This window comes from Halichoerus grypus, chromosome 13 (assembly GCF_964656455.1).
Source record: "Halichoerus grypus chromosome 13, mHalGry1.hap1.1, whole genome shotgun sequence".
Classification (NCBI taxonomy): Eukaryota; Metazoa; Chordata; class Mammalia; order Carnivora; family Phocidae; genus Halichoerus; species Halichoerus grypus.
Window position 1 is genome coordinate 24,182,446 of NC_135724.1, and position 13,175 is coordinate 24,195,620.

Sequence of the window (13,175 nt, forward strand, 5' to 3'; positions counted from 1 at the left end):
CAGGGCAAACATTTTCTCCTGTTGCTCTCCCTTTCAGCAAGTTGCAGTCCTGGAGCAAGAAAATGCCCTCTTAAAAGATGAGAAAGAACAGCTTAACAACCAAATCCTGTGCCAAGCGAAAGGTAAGTGCAAAGTACTTGATTTTTCATTTTGGAGTTCAATTTCTTTTCCACACTGATTTTCCCCCAAAGACTCCTAGCAAGAACACAGTTAAGATGGTGCACTGGAGAAAGGGCTTTAATACACATAAAAGAAGGGTGGTCTTTACGATGCTGCTGTGACTCTTGGTTTTAAGAGTTGAATGTGGTGAGACACGCACATGATGGACAAAGTAGTGCATGGGATTTGGAGCCCAGGGAACCTGCACTCAAAGAATGACTACCACATGCTACTGCCTGGCTTTGAGCAACTCCCTTAATGACTATAGTCCTCAGTTTCTTCATCTGCAAAATGGACATAAAAGTACAGACTTCAGAAGTATGAAGCACTTAGCATGGTGCTTGACACATAATAAGCACCTAGGAGCTGTCATTCCTGCTGATTTTAAACTTTAGCATCCATAATACATGTTGTGATTTCTTCTGTTAATGTTTGCTGAAGGACAAATCGGGTCAGATCCCAGCCAGCCTTGCACCACCATCAACCACCATGTGCTGTCTGGCCAAGGAGAAGCAGTGGGTGTCCACAGACCCCAGTCCTTGCCTGGCTCAGTGGATCCGTTAAGCAAGTCACTCACTGTCTCCCATCCTTAGGTCTCTCTCCTGCCTGAACCACCCAAGGGCACAGTCCCGCCCAGCATGAAATCTCGTTGAAAACTTAAACTTTTTAATTTCCCTTTAAAAATGATTTCTTTCTACTGGTATAAATAATAAGTTTTGGTTGTGGGGGAAAGCCCATCCATGTGATCTATTTGCCTTCCATCCTTCAATCTCCCTACACTTCAAGAACACGGAAGATCAGGAATGGGGACAAAAGTGGGGAACAAAGCCTGGGTTCTTCCAGGGACGTTGCTAGCAGCTGCCGTGACAGTCGTCACAGGAGAGAAGTTGGTGCGTTAAGTGAGGGAATGTCCCGTAGGCTGTCTGCTTCTCTCGCACTTTCCCAAAAGCAGGGTGGGCTCTCCCCCTTCTCTGAATACTGACGCCACCATAACCAGCTGCCCTTCGCTCTGCAGTGGGTGAGGTTGCTGAATAAATGCATCCGGGGTCCATGGAAGGAGCTCGTCACGGACAGCCTTTTAAGAAGAGATTAATCAGGGGTGCCTGGGTGGCTCAGTCATTGGGTGTCTGCCTTGAGCTCAGGTCATGATCCCAGGGTCCTGGGATCGAGCCCCACGTCGGGCTCCCTGCTCCGCGGGGAGCCTGCTTCCTCTCCCACTCCCCCTGCCTGTGTTCCCTCTCTCTCTGTGTCTCTCTCTGTCAAATAAAATCTGTAAAAAAAATAAAAGATTAATCGGAAAGCATGAGGCAATCAATACATGTGAGGGGAATCCATTCAGAAAGCAAAACTGCAGCTTAGTGTGCTTGCTTTCCAGATGAATTTGCCCAAAACTCCGTCAAGGAAAATCTCGAGATGAAGAAAGAGCTGGAGGAGGAGCGCTCCCGCTACCAGAACCTCGTGAAGGAATATTCGCGGCTGGAGCAGAGATATGACAACCTTCGGGATGAGCTGACCATCATCAAGGCAAGGAGGGCAGTCCTGCCCCTGTCCCCGCACCGGCCCCGCGTCTGGCTTTCCGCCGCCATTCCCGCACGGCTCGGGCCCCCACGCTGCTGCCCGCTGCGCTGCACCTGCCGAAGGTTCTCACACAAGTAACGGGGCCCGGCAATCCTTCCCAGGGATGGCTCCGTTTCCAGCTTTTGGGGTCTCACAAAGATCTCAGGAGCCTAAGGAAAAATCCCGCCCAGGTGTATGCTGTCTGTCTTGTTCCCTGTTCTGGGAAAATTCCTGAGTTGAAACAGTGACGGTGTGGGGGGAGTTCTGATTTCTGCTTCCCTGGCAGTACTGCGGGGAGACGCCCAGGGGCTGATAGTTTCTCCCAATCTTCTATTGAAACGCAATAGACAGAGAAACGTCCTATTTCAGGATTTGTCATTCTTTTTTACCCCACATAAACATTGCCTCCAGAAATGCATCCTCAAACGAGATTGATAAGTTAATTGCATAGAAACCAGGAAGAGAAGCTAAATAGGAACATATATAAATACAAAATTTTCTGACCAAGATCAGTTTTTACTCTCAAAGCCAAATCATATGCAAGGGGAAAAAAAAAAAGTATTTTTAAATGAACAGTATAAATGGTAACCTCTATTTCTAATATGCTTACTATTTTCATAACGTTGGGGGGGCACAAGTGCTGTATGAGGTCATTACAGGCAGTTTGCCGGGGGGCCAGGGACAGGACAGGACGATGTGTTCGTACTTTCAGGGCGAGACCAGGAGAATACGGGTGGTTTCCCCAGGACTTTCAGAGAAATTGGCCTAAGTGTTAGGGATTTGGATCTCAGGACGAGACTCATCAGGGAGTTCAGTCCTGCCATGGGTTCCTTCTCATGGGCATTTGGTTAGCTAGATGGATGACGGTAAGAACTGCCAGTGAAGTTTCTGTGGGAGTTAGCTCCGTTAGCCATTGTTCCCAGCAACAGTGACACCTGTTCTTGTTGACAAATGAGGCAGAAGTCCAATTCTAGGATCTACTGGCCTTTGAAAAGGAACAGTTCTTGTTAACAGTAGTTCGTTATGAGTACTCACATTTTTCTCCTTCAACAGCAAACCCCAGGCCACAGGCGGAACCCATCAAACCAAAGTAGCTTAGAGTCTGACTCCAATTACCCCTCCATCTCCACATCTGAGGTCGGAGACGCAGAGGATGCCCTTCAACAGGTGGAGGTGAGTAAGGCAGGCTGGAGGCTGCTGTCCATGGTCCAGGGGGAGTGGAGCTGTTTGAGGTTTCCCAGCTGGAGAGAGACTTCCTCTTCTGGTTGGTGGGCCTTCTTCCTGACAGACGGATCACTTGGACTGCAGGGCACTTACAGACAGTACCCTGGAGTTAATATTTACTGTGCAAAGCAATACATTACTGTTCACCTTACCCACTATCCAGGGAGAAAGAAAGAAGGTAAATCCCTGGTTGGCACTCTTATAAAACTGAGAACCTATGGCAGAGAGGTAAAATGACGGGCTTGAGAAGGAACAGCTCTGGGGCACCTGGGTGGCTCAGTCAGTTAAGCCTCCAACTCTTGATTTCAGCTCAGGTCATGATCTCAGGGTCATGAGATTGAGCCCTGTGTCTGGCTCCATGCTAGGCATGGAGTCTGCTGGAGGTTCTCCCCCCATGGCCTCTCTAATTAAAAAAAAGAAGAAGGAACAGTATAGTCATTAAAATAGAGATTATCATCCCCATTTAGTATCACACACATACAGAATATCCATACATATGCAAGAATTCTTTTTTTCCCTGACCAAGAAGCTGGATCAAACTCAGAGAAGAATTATTTGGAATATTTGGAACCACACATGTTTGCTGAGTGACTACATCTTTGTCTCTAAATACGGTACCACTCAGTGGACTTGGTAACCCGTGTGTGGTTTTGTCAAAGGTCTATAGTCACAGTTTTTCCTCCGGCATTTGAAAAGAAGAAAATCACAAGCAGATAAAACCTTACAGAGCACATGAAAGACCTCGAGGAGAGACGGTCACAAACACGAATGCTCTGAGCACGTCTTTGTGCCAGGCACCGCGGGTGAGCCCTGGAGGAGGAGTGGTCACCAAGCCCGAGACAGCCCCTGCCCTCACGGGGCTTGTTGGGTGCAGAGTCAGGCGACCATCAGGTGATGGGGGAAGTTTGGGATATAACTGCGGGTGTGTGTGATGCATATGATGAGAGACGGCGAGTGACAGAAGGTGGGGAAGGATAGAAAAGGAGCCCCTGGGACAAGAAAGCGGTCTGTCGTACAGTTCAGTGTGGTCTGCTGCTGGTCGTGAGCGCCTGGCAAGTGCTTAACACACGCTTGCTTAAGGCCCCTGGTTTTACCATTGCGATCTCCTAAGCCTGGGTCCCGGAGGCTTCAGCCTCTTGAGCTCCAGACGGGCCTCCCAGGTGTACGTGTGGCCTTTTCTGCAGACATAAGCACTTCCATCGGGGACTTCATTCTTCAGGGAAACTGAGGCCGGTTCTTAGGGTGAGCCAGGGCAGAGCACACTGCACTCCTGAAATGCGTGTTGAACCAAGTTATATGGTCACACACGTATACACGTGCACTTTAAAGTCCACATGGCTATGCGCGTGCAGACACCCACGTTCGCACATGCACACCTACACACAACAGAACCCCAGGGGACAAAGCCAGGCCTGAATCCAAAGGGGAAAAAATCTGGGAAACTGATGCTCTACGATTTGTGGAAGAAAGGGGTCCCATGGCAGGGAAGTGTTGGTTCTGTTTCAAGGCGCCATCCAGTGGTGGTCGATCACCCATTTGCAGGGATCGGTAACCACATCGATTCTTCATCAGGAAGCATTAAAGCTTGCGCTTTCCCATTTTTCTGGTACGAGACCATTTCCATAAGTGAGCTCTTTTAACTTCCAAATAAAATGGCTGTGTCTTTATCTATTCTTGGAATGTATGAGTGGTTATCTTAAGTGGCTCTCACAGAAATATAAATGGCCAAGACTCAGATGTTATCTAGACAGAAAATGAGCCTGGGGTGCCAACTTTACTATGAGAGCTGATGGTTGGCTGGCGCTGGCTTTGCCTCTGGGGCGTGGATTGATGTCTGGGTGGAGAGAGAAGACAGGCAGCTGAGAGAGAGGCAGGCTGTATGTCCCCTACGGCGCTGAAGCTATTGAAACCTCCTTCCCGGCTCCCTGTGTTCCCCTGAAGGACATTGGCCTGGAAAAGGCGGCCATGGACATGACAGTCTTCCTGAAGCTGCAGAAGAGAGTGCGGGAGCTTGAGCAGGAGCGGAAGAAGCTGCAGGTGCAGCTGGAGAAGAGAGAGCAGCAGGACGGCAGGAAGGTGCAGGTGCGTGCTGGGGCTGCAAGCCTGCAGAGCGGCCCCCGGGTGCTGGCATCCAATGACCCAGCATCCTCCTCCCATGGCTCACGTGGCAGGCTGTGACTGCTGGGGTCCTGAGGGTGCTGGGTGTCAGGAAAGAGCTTCTCCTCCTGTTGGTGTCATGGTGAGTCTTCTCTTCTTGCTGGTGCCCCCACACCACCCCAGATGGACAGGAGGAGGCTTTCCCAAGTACCCCCAGGGCAAGAGATTTCCAGAGGCAAAGCGGGGGCAGGGGGGCTGTAGTATTGTCCCCTATTTGCCAAGAGGACTGGGATGTGTGATTCAAGTATAAATACAAGCCGCAGTCAAATTTTAGCAGAGAAAAATGATTTCCCCTTATGTGGAGTCTGGCACGGACTTGAGTCAGCCCCACTCAGGTACGGGTAGCCCTGAGTCAGCCCCACTCAGGTAGGGGTCCACTCAGGGGTAGCCCAGGTTTGCAGTTGCTCACCCTCCTATCCCATGATTGCTCCCTGGCCTCAGCCCAGATTATCATCTGTATTTTCAGTCTTGAAAGGATATTGCTTGAAAACCTTAGTGTCCCCAGATCTCTCAGTCTCTCAGGGACCCACTCGGCACCTGCGCAATGCTCAGCACTCTGCTCATAGTAGGTATTCAAAATGTTTATGAAATGAGATAAAAATGTAAGAAAACTCCCTAGCCATTGAGGAATTTGTGATCTAGGTTGGGAGGACCAGGCATAACATGGGTGAAAAATAAAGAATAACATCGGTAGTGCTCGAATACATGCAAGGTTGGGTACGGATTGGTGTGCTATAGGAGTGGACAGAGCCCATGGAAGTTAGCAGTGAGACGAAGGGAGGAACCACATGTTGTTTCTTGGGAGGTAGAAGGACCACTTCTAATGGGGTAGAAGGCTGATTCTGACATGGGTCACATCGTTAGCTGACCTCCTAGTGGATTTGTCAAAGGCCTGTGCTCTGTTCTTAGGCCCGATTTGCCCGTTGTGGAGTTCAACCCCCTTCCTGTATCTCAGCCTTGCCCCCACTCCTACCTCTGCACGTGGTCTCCTTTTGGTAGCACCTGGCTTCCCTTTCCCTTCAGATGTGATACAGACATTGATCTGTATGGCTAGCGTATTCTTGGGTATTCTCCTGAGCACTAAGTGGGGAGGTGAATCTTGCTGATGGACTTCAATCTCTAAGGTGGCTTAGCTTCCAAATGGAGAGTGAAAGGATTAGGTTTACAAATGACTGGGTCCATTAGAAGAGAAGCTGCCCTGACAGGCACACAAGTCAAATGTATGAAAGGCCACATCGACGACACCAGACAGGGGCTGACATCAAAGTCCCCAGCCCACTCAGCTATCCCCACACATTCACCCTCCAGGGTTCCCTACTGCAGAAATGCCAAATAATTTTGAAATCTTGGCTTGAGGATTTTTCTTTGATACCAAATTAAAAAAAAAGTTATCACTTTCTTTAAGAGCAATCACTGAACAAGTGTTAGAACATAGACTTGCCCCCTAGCCCTGAATGTGTGTTGAGGATCTCCCTTTAAGGAGAAGGATCTTGTTTTTGACAGTTTAGTAAGAAAAGCAGGAGTGGGGCAGGGGATGGAAGTTATGGAATCCCTCTACAGCACCCTGAACCTGAACTTTCAGAGATCATGTTCTTGGATCTGCTCTTGGTTGCAAGAGGGATCCTGAGCCACCTGCGTCTTTCCTCTGGAGAGACGTGCCCTGGGGTGTCAGCTATTGAGAGAGACCACGCTGTGGAGAAGGAGGGACAGAGACATCTATAGCATGTGACATCAGCGTGGGAGCCGGTCTGTCCCTGTATTGGACTTCCCATCCATCCAGCTCCCTTTTCCCAGGCCTGGCCCTGTCACCTTTGCCACCAGGGTAATTCCAACAGGCTGCCCATTTAGAAACATAACTGCCAGTCCACCTTAATACAGCCCCCCAGACGGTAGGTGATCTCCATGTTCCCAGAAACAAATGCACCCCGCAGTGATCCGCGGCCACACGGCACATCCATGCTTCACGGAACGCAAGCGCAGGCCTGTCACTGGGGCAGCAGGTGAAGAGCAGACCCGGACCGCTGCTGAGGCAGGAGGCAAGGCGGAGACTGGTACCCTGGACAGCAGCTTTCCCAGGTTGCAGGGGCAGGAAACCATGTGGTCAGTGTGGCAGCCCTGAATCTTGGAGAGTCTGCAAGAGGTGCCCAGCTCTCTCTGCCTGGGCTAACCTAATCCGTGCACGGCAGGTGGTGGCCTTACCTTGGACCTAAGGCTGCTAACACGTAGAAAATCTAATGAAGCACTATCAGGTTTTAGCTCCAAAACCTATCTTATTCAAGGACTGTCACCCACAGCTTGAAATCACCCCGAGCACCCCACTTATGAAGGTGTTCCTGCCCCTTCTCATTGACAGTTCAAGTCCAGTAGCTGCCAAATAATCATAGGAGTCATTGGCTCATTGAGTCCTAATGGGCTAGCATTACAGTTGCTGTGTACATCCTTCAGAGCTTAATGTCAGACAGCATTTATTGAGCATTGTAGGGGGTCAGCTGTCGGACTCCCTCCTGGAGAGGGACATGGAGGAAGCAGTTGGAAAAACAACACACATGTGCACACACATCCCAAAATACCTAAAAGTAACTCCTTAATCTTATTAATAAGAACATAATTATAGATTAACCTTCTTAATAGTATATAAGTTATGGTGCTGGTTTCCTCAGCTGCTGGAACAAAGTCCCACAAACTGGATGGCTCAAAACAATAGAAATTTTTTCTCTCATAGTTCTGGAAGCCAGAAGTCAAAAATGAAGGTTTCAACTGAGCCGTGCTTTCTTAAAGGCTTTGGAGGAGAATCTGTTCCATGCCCCTCTCTCTCTGAGCATCTGGTGTTGCTGGAAACCCTTGGTATTCCTTAGCTCCAGTTCCCTGACTTGGCACCGTATGACTCCAGTCTCTGCCCCCATCTGCATGTGGCATTCCTCCCTGCGTGGGTGTGGGGGTGTGTGCACATGCGTGCGAGACCTCCCTACTTGTAAGGACACCTTTAGGGCCCATCCTAATGACCTCATCTTGATTTGATTTTATCTGCAAAGACCCCATTTTAAATTAGGTTATGTTCAGAGGTACCGGGAGTTAGGACTTCAACATCTCTTTTGCGGCGACATAATTTAACCCATAACATAGTGTATACATATTCATATGCCTAAGGATCACATGAATAAAGTCATGGAGGGGGTGAGGGCCGCCGGGGGGGGGGGGGTCATTCGTGGAGAGCTTCCTGGTGGCCTGGAGTTGTGAGCTCCGTTTTGGAGGTGGGAGGGAAGTGGACATATGGGGGTGAGGGGGGCGTGCGGGCACCTGTGCAAACAAGCACGGGGACCGTGGGTGGAAATACTCATGTGGAGCAGCTGCATGTAGTCTGGGTTCACCTGCTATCTCCTCATCTGTGCAGGTGGAACAAGCAAAGAATGACCTAGACTTGGACCAGGATGCAGACCTAGCCTATAACAGTCTGAAGGTAAGATCCCCTTGAGTTTCTTCATCTCTGAAATGCAGGAAAATGTGTACTTAGTACAAGGAGCTATAATCTATACTCATAGGAAACACCAACGAGGTGATTTAGTTCAACTTTGGTACTAACTCCCTAGAGTTAGCACAGACCCCACTGGTGAGGGGCTCGGTTCCACAAGATGGCCCCGCTTCAGATGCCAATCACATTGGTGGGTCCCCAGGTGACCCACACTTCTGTCCAACGTGTCTACAAATCGGGGGTTCCCACAACCCCCTCCCCAAGTTTGATCATATGTCAGGACAGCCCACAGAACTCAGGAGAGCATTTCATTTACTATTATTGGTTTATTATAAAGGACACAACTCAGCAACAGCCAAACGGAAGAGACTTGAGGCGTGTGGGAAGGGGCACGGAGCTTGCATGCCCTCTCCAGGTGCATGCTCCCTATCCCTACCTCCCTGTGCTCACCAACCTGAAGCCCTTTGAAGCCCTCGCTTAGGGTTTTATGGAGGTTCCATTCCACAGGCGACAATGATAAAATCATTGGCCATCGATGTTTAGCTCGATCTCCAGCCCTGGTCTTTCCCTTTTGGGACATTGGTGGATGGGGCTATAATCTCCAGCGCTCTAATCTCAGGGTTGGTTCCCCTGGTAGCTGGCCCACATCCTCAGCATGAACTCGGTGGGGCCAAAGGGGCTTGTTATGACTTACAACAGACATCTGTCTCACCCCTATCAGGAGATGCCAAGGATTTTAGCACTCCCGAGTCAGGAACCAGGCACTGAGGCCAAATTTAGCAAAAGATGTTCCTCTCGCCTCTATCACTAGGCGTTATGAGAGTTTTGGAAGCTCTGTGCCAGGAACCAGGGTCAGAACCAAATATGTATTTGTTGTTAGGTCACATATGTCTTTACCTACTTGATATAGTTCCAGTTAAAGTAATATGTGACCAGTGGGATGAATTCACTTTGAAAAATGATCTAGACCTGCATGAAGGGATGGATGTCCCCGCACACCCAGGGCTGGCCCAGCGAGTGCTGGCGAGGTCGCAGGGTGAAGGCTCCAGGTTCCAGGGCAAGCAGGCCTATGTTGACTACAGTGTTGGGGGACTAGGCCTCGGGGCTGGGAGGGCATCTACAGAAAAGGGGCACTGGAGCATTCCCACTCCCCCGCTCCCATTCCCAGAGACTTGGGAATTGGAAATTTATCCATTCTGCCGGGGTCAGTCTGGCTCCACTCATGGGACCACGGATAACTCTGGTAACAGCTACATTGCCCCAGGAGAACAGTCCAGAATCGTGCCCATGGCTTCATGGACGAGAGCCACAGAAGGGGGGGCTTTGTGAGGGCTTCCTTTCTGATATATTGACTAGATTTATTTTTCTCATGTGATATTTGAAAGCTCCAAAGCCCCGTGGGAGGGGGGTGGGTGTGATAGATGCCTGTGGTATGGGCCTTCTGCACGCCGTTCTTTAGCTCCCATCCCCGAGCAAGTGAGCTTGTTAGGCTGCATTAGAACCGGTAAGATGGTCTAGCCCAGTGGGTCTCCAGGAGTGGTCAAGGACGGGCATCACTGCAGACATGCTCGAAACGCAAATTCTCAGCCCAGACTGGCTGTGTCCGTCTGTTTTCACATGCCTTCGCGAGGTTTCCATTACCCACTCGACCCTGAGAACCATTGCTATAGTCCAAGGGCAAAACGCTGCTTCCAGGATGCCCATCTTAAAATCAGCTCAGAAGCTCCTCCTGCATTCAGCTTCCTCCTGAGGAAGATGCTCCACTCTGTTCCTGTAGGCTGCCAGCACGGGGCCGGGCTCACAGAGGGCTCGATAAATACTTTTCCCAAACTCTCGAAGCTCCGTGACCGCTCTGCTCTGGCAGGCCACGGTTCTGAGGTTACAAGACCTGGTTTTCCCTTCGTTGTCTCTGGTGAGACCTGGCTTAACCTGTGCACCTCGTCCCCGGGGCTGGCCCTGGGGACCCCTGGGTTTGCGGGAGACCAGTGGTGGGGAGGCTGCGATGCTTCTCCCTTAACAGCCCCAGACCTTGAGGGAAGTGATGAAGATGGGGCTTCTTGTCCGCCTGTATCTAGCAGGCCCTGCTTTCTGAGGGCGTGGAGGGCGGGAGGTGTGCTCTGCCCTCCCGGAGTGTAGACTTCACCTGAGCAAAGATCTAAGCAGATGGTGAGTCTACAGCCCTGGCTACTCTGCTGTCTTTTTTAACCCGATCCTTACCAAACTGGATTTGAAAAACCTGCCCGCGAGTACGTGGGGGAGATGAGGCGACTGTGCGAGGACCCCCCTGACGAGGAGTGATTTTTGCTGAAACTCTGAATTCCCCTCGCCAGAATTTTAGAAATGGCCCCAGTCCTTCTCTAGTGCATGAAGGGGCAGAAGTACACCATTTGGGTGCTGGGCTCCAGGCTTACACGTGCCCCCTGTGGGGGTGAGAGGGGGTGGAAGGGTCCTGGGGGGCGGGGGGGCATCACACCCGCAGAGCATTGCTCAAGGAGGCCTGACAAAATGTGGCGGGGCTGGAAGGTGGGACTCCCTCAACCAGGCATCGGGAATCCTGGGCGCTAGTCGTGGCAGAGCCTCTAAGTTCATTGTGAGCCTTCTCTGCTCCGTCCTCAGTGTCCTCATTCAGAAAATGAAGAGATGATTTGTTTATATGGTCTCCTAGTTCTGTGGCTCTGTGGCTTCTGTAATAAACCTGCAACCAGTCCCCACTTACCCACTGTTTGGGGGCGGGGGTTGGGGTTGGGAAATTTTGAATCCCATATATTGCAAGGCCCTAAAAGCATTATATGTATGATTATCAAACTTTATATGGTCTGACTTTGTCAAACACAAAGTTAGATATTATATGCAGAAAGCTTATTAAAATACATTCTGAAGTTGAATTTCAGTGGTATTTTTGACTCTGTACACAGGTAGTTTTTCTTCTGCTGGCATTGACCGTGGGTGGCTTTCTATGTGACCAAAACAACAAGAGTGTTCCTGGTATACTCCAGAACTTTAGTCTATGTGGTGCTCCTTAGAATGGGGGGTGGGGGGGAGTGCAATGATCTCTAGAGAAATCAGTTTAGGAAATCCTGCAGTCCATATGCTCTCTTGGAAAGTCACAAAGTACATTAACGAAGTCCGGTGTTGAAAGCATGTTGTTTAAAACATGACATTTCCACGAGGATGAGTTTCGTGGCCAAATACACTTAGAAATATGAACACTATCAGTACGTTCAGGGAACGCTATCATAGAGGCCTCGTGTGAGATGCTTCACACCAGGAACTTAGGGCTGTGGATTCTGCCAGACAGAACGTTTGTGGTGTGTGTTACCGTTAAAATGAGAAAGTTGCTCTTCGCTTCGCAGGAGTCCGGGCAGGTTGATTAAGGAAGGTGGAGGGAGAAGGCCACATGGGAAGGCTACCCGAGGTCCAGGGGGAAATGGAGTGTGTTGCTTGGGCTGTCTTCCAGAGGCAAGAGCTAGAGTCGGAGAACAAGAAGCTGAAGAATGACCTGAATGAGCTGAGGAAAGCCGTGGCCGACCAAGCCACGCAGAACAACTCCACCCACAGCTCCCCAGACAGCTACAGCCTGCTGCTGAACCAGCTCAAGCTGGCCAATGAGGAGCTTGAGGTTCGCAAGGAGGAGGTGCTCATCCTCAGGACCCAGATCGTCAGTGCTGACCAGCGCCGACTCGCCGGCAAGAGCACGGTAACCACGTGGCAGCCCCCAGCCGGGCTTGTGAGGGGGTGACACTAGGTAATAGATGTGGGGTTTTGCTTACATATCTTTACCCATGAGAACCTTAAAGTTAAAAGAGCAGACTCTCCTGTTCCAGGGTCTCTCCCCTAAAGGCAAAGCAAGATACTTGCTGCCCTTTCTGCATGACCTTTCATGGCAGACTTTGCTGGACGTTTCTGGAATCTGCTGAAATTACTCAGTACGAACGTGTTCAAAAAGAACAAGGCACAGAATTAGGGCCATGGCCTCAGCAGCCCCCTCGGCCTTGTTTTTCACCTTGTGCTTTGCCCCTTGGTGTTTGCTATGATTCTGAGGTAGAGAAAGTCTTTCCTCTCAGCCCTCCCCGGGGCTGGGGGGGGGTGGGGGGCAAGTCTGGCTTAGCATTTGTTCCTAATATTTTCACCTTCTGGGACAGACTGGGGAATGGGAGGGAGGGGACAGAGGCTACCTGGGTCACTCTGGGCATGGCCCAGGGATGACATGGGGGGATACGTAAGTAGTCATGAGTGTGGAGGATCAACACTGAGACAGATTTTCATCCTGTCCTTTGGATTTGGGGTGCTGTCACCTCCATAGACACTGTCATCCCCCCTCGGCCCCCCCAACCACCACTCCACACTCAGGGTCTTTGCAGCCAGGCCTTGTCATTCTGTGCCTTTGAAAGTCACATTCCTGCCTGGGTTTAACTGCTGTTATTTGAGGTCATCCTGGACCTTTGTTTTTTCCCCAAAAGCTTGGGCTTTTTTCCTTTGTTTTTAAGTAGTCCCCATGCCCAGCATGGAGCCCAACATGGCGCTTGAACTCACGACCCTGAGAACAAGACCTGAGCTGAGATCAAGAGTGGACGCTTAACCGACTGAGCCACCTGGGCACCACCGCCCC

The 13,175-nt window shown here is 50.4% G+C and overlaps 1 protein-coding gene across 4 annotated transcripts in view; it reads left to right on the forward strand.

Moving 5' to 3' along the window:
• The window catches only part of MYO5B (myosin VB), a 334,482-nt gene that overhangs the window by 292,549 nt on the left and 28,758 nt on the right, over positions 1-13,175 (forward strand). For all 4 annotated transcript variants that reach the window (XM_078060351.1, XM_078060352.1, XM_078060353.1 and 1 more), the window contains exons 23-28: positions 38-122; positions 1,535-1,683; positions 2,770-2,889; positions 4,882-5,022; positions 8,489-8,554; positions 12,024-12,263. In XM_078060351.1, the coding sequence (XP_077916477.1) occupies positions 38-122; positions 1,535-1,683; positions 2,770-2,889; positions 4,882-5,022; positions 8,489-8,554; positions 12,024-12,263 (801 nt within the window). The remainder of the gene's footprint in view (positions 1-37; positions 123-1,534; positions 1,684-2,769; positions 2,890-4,881; positions 5,023-8,488; positions 8,555-12,023; positions 12,264-13,175) is intronic.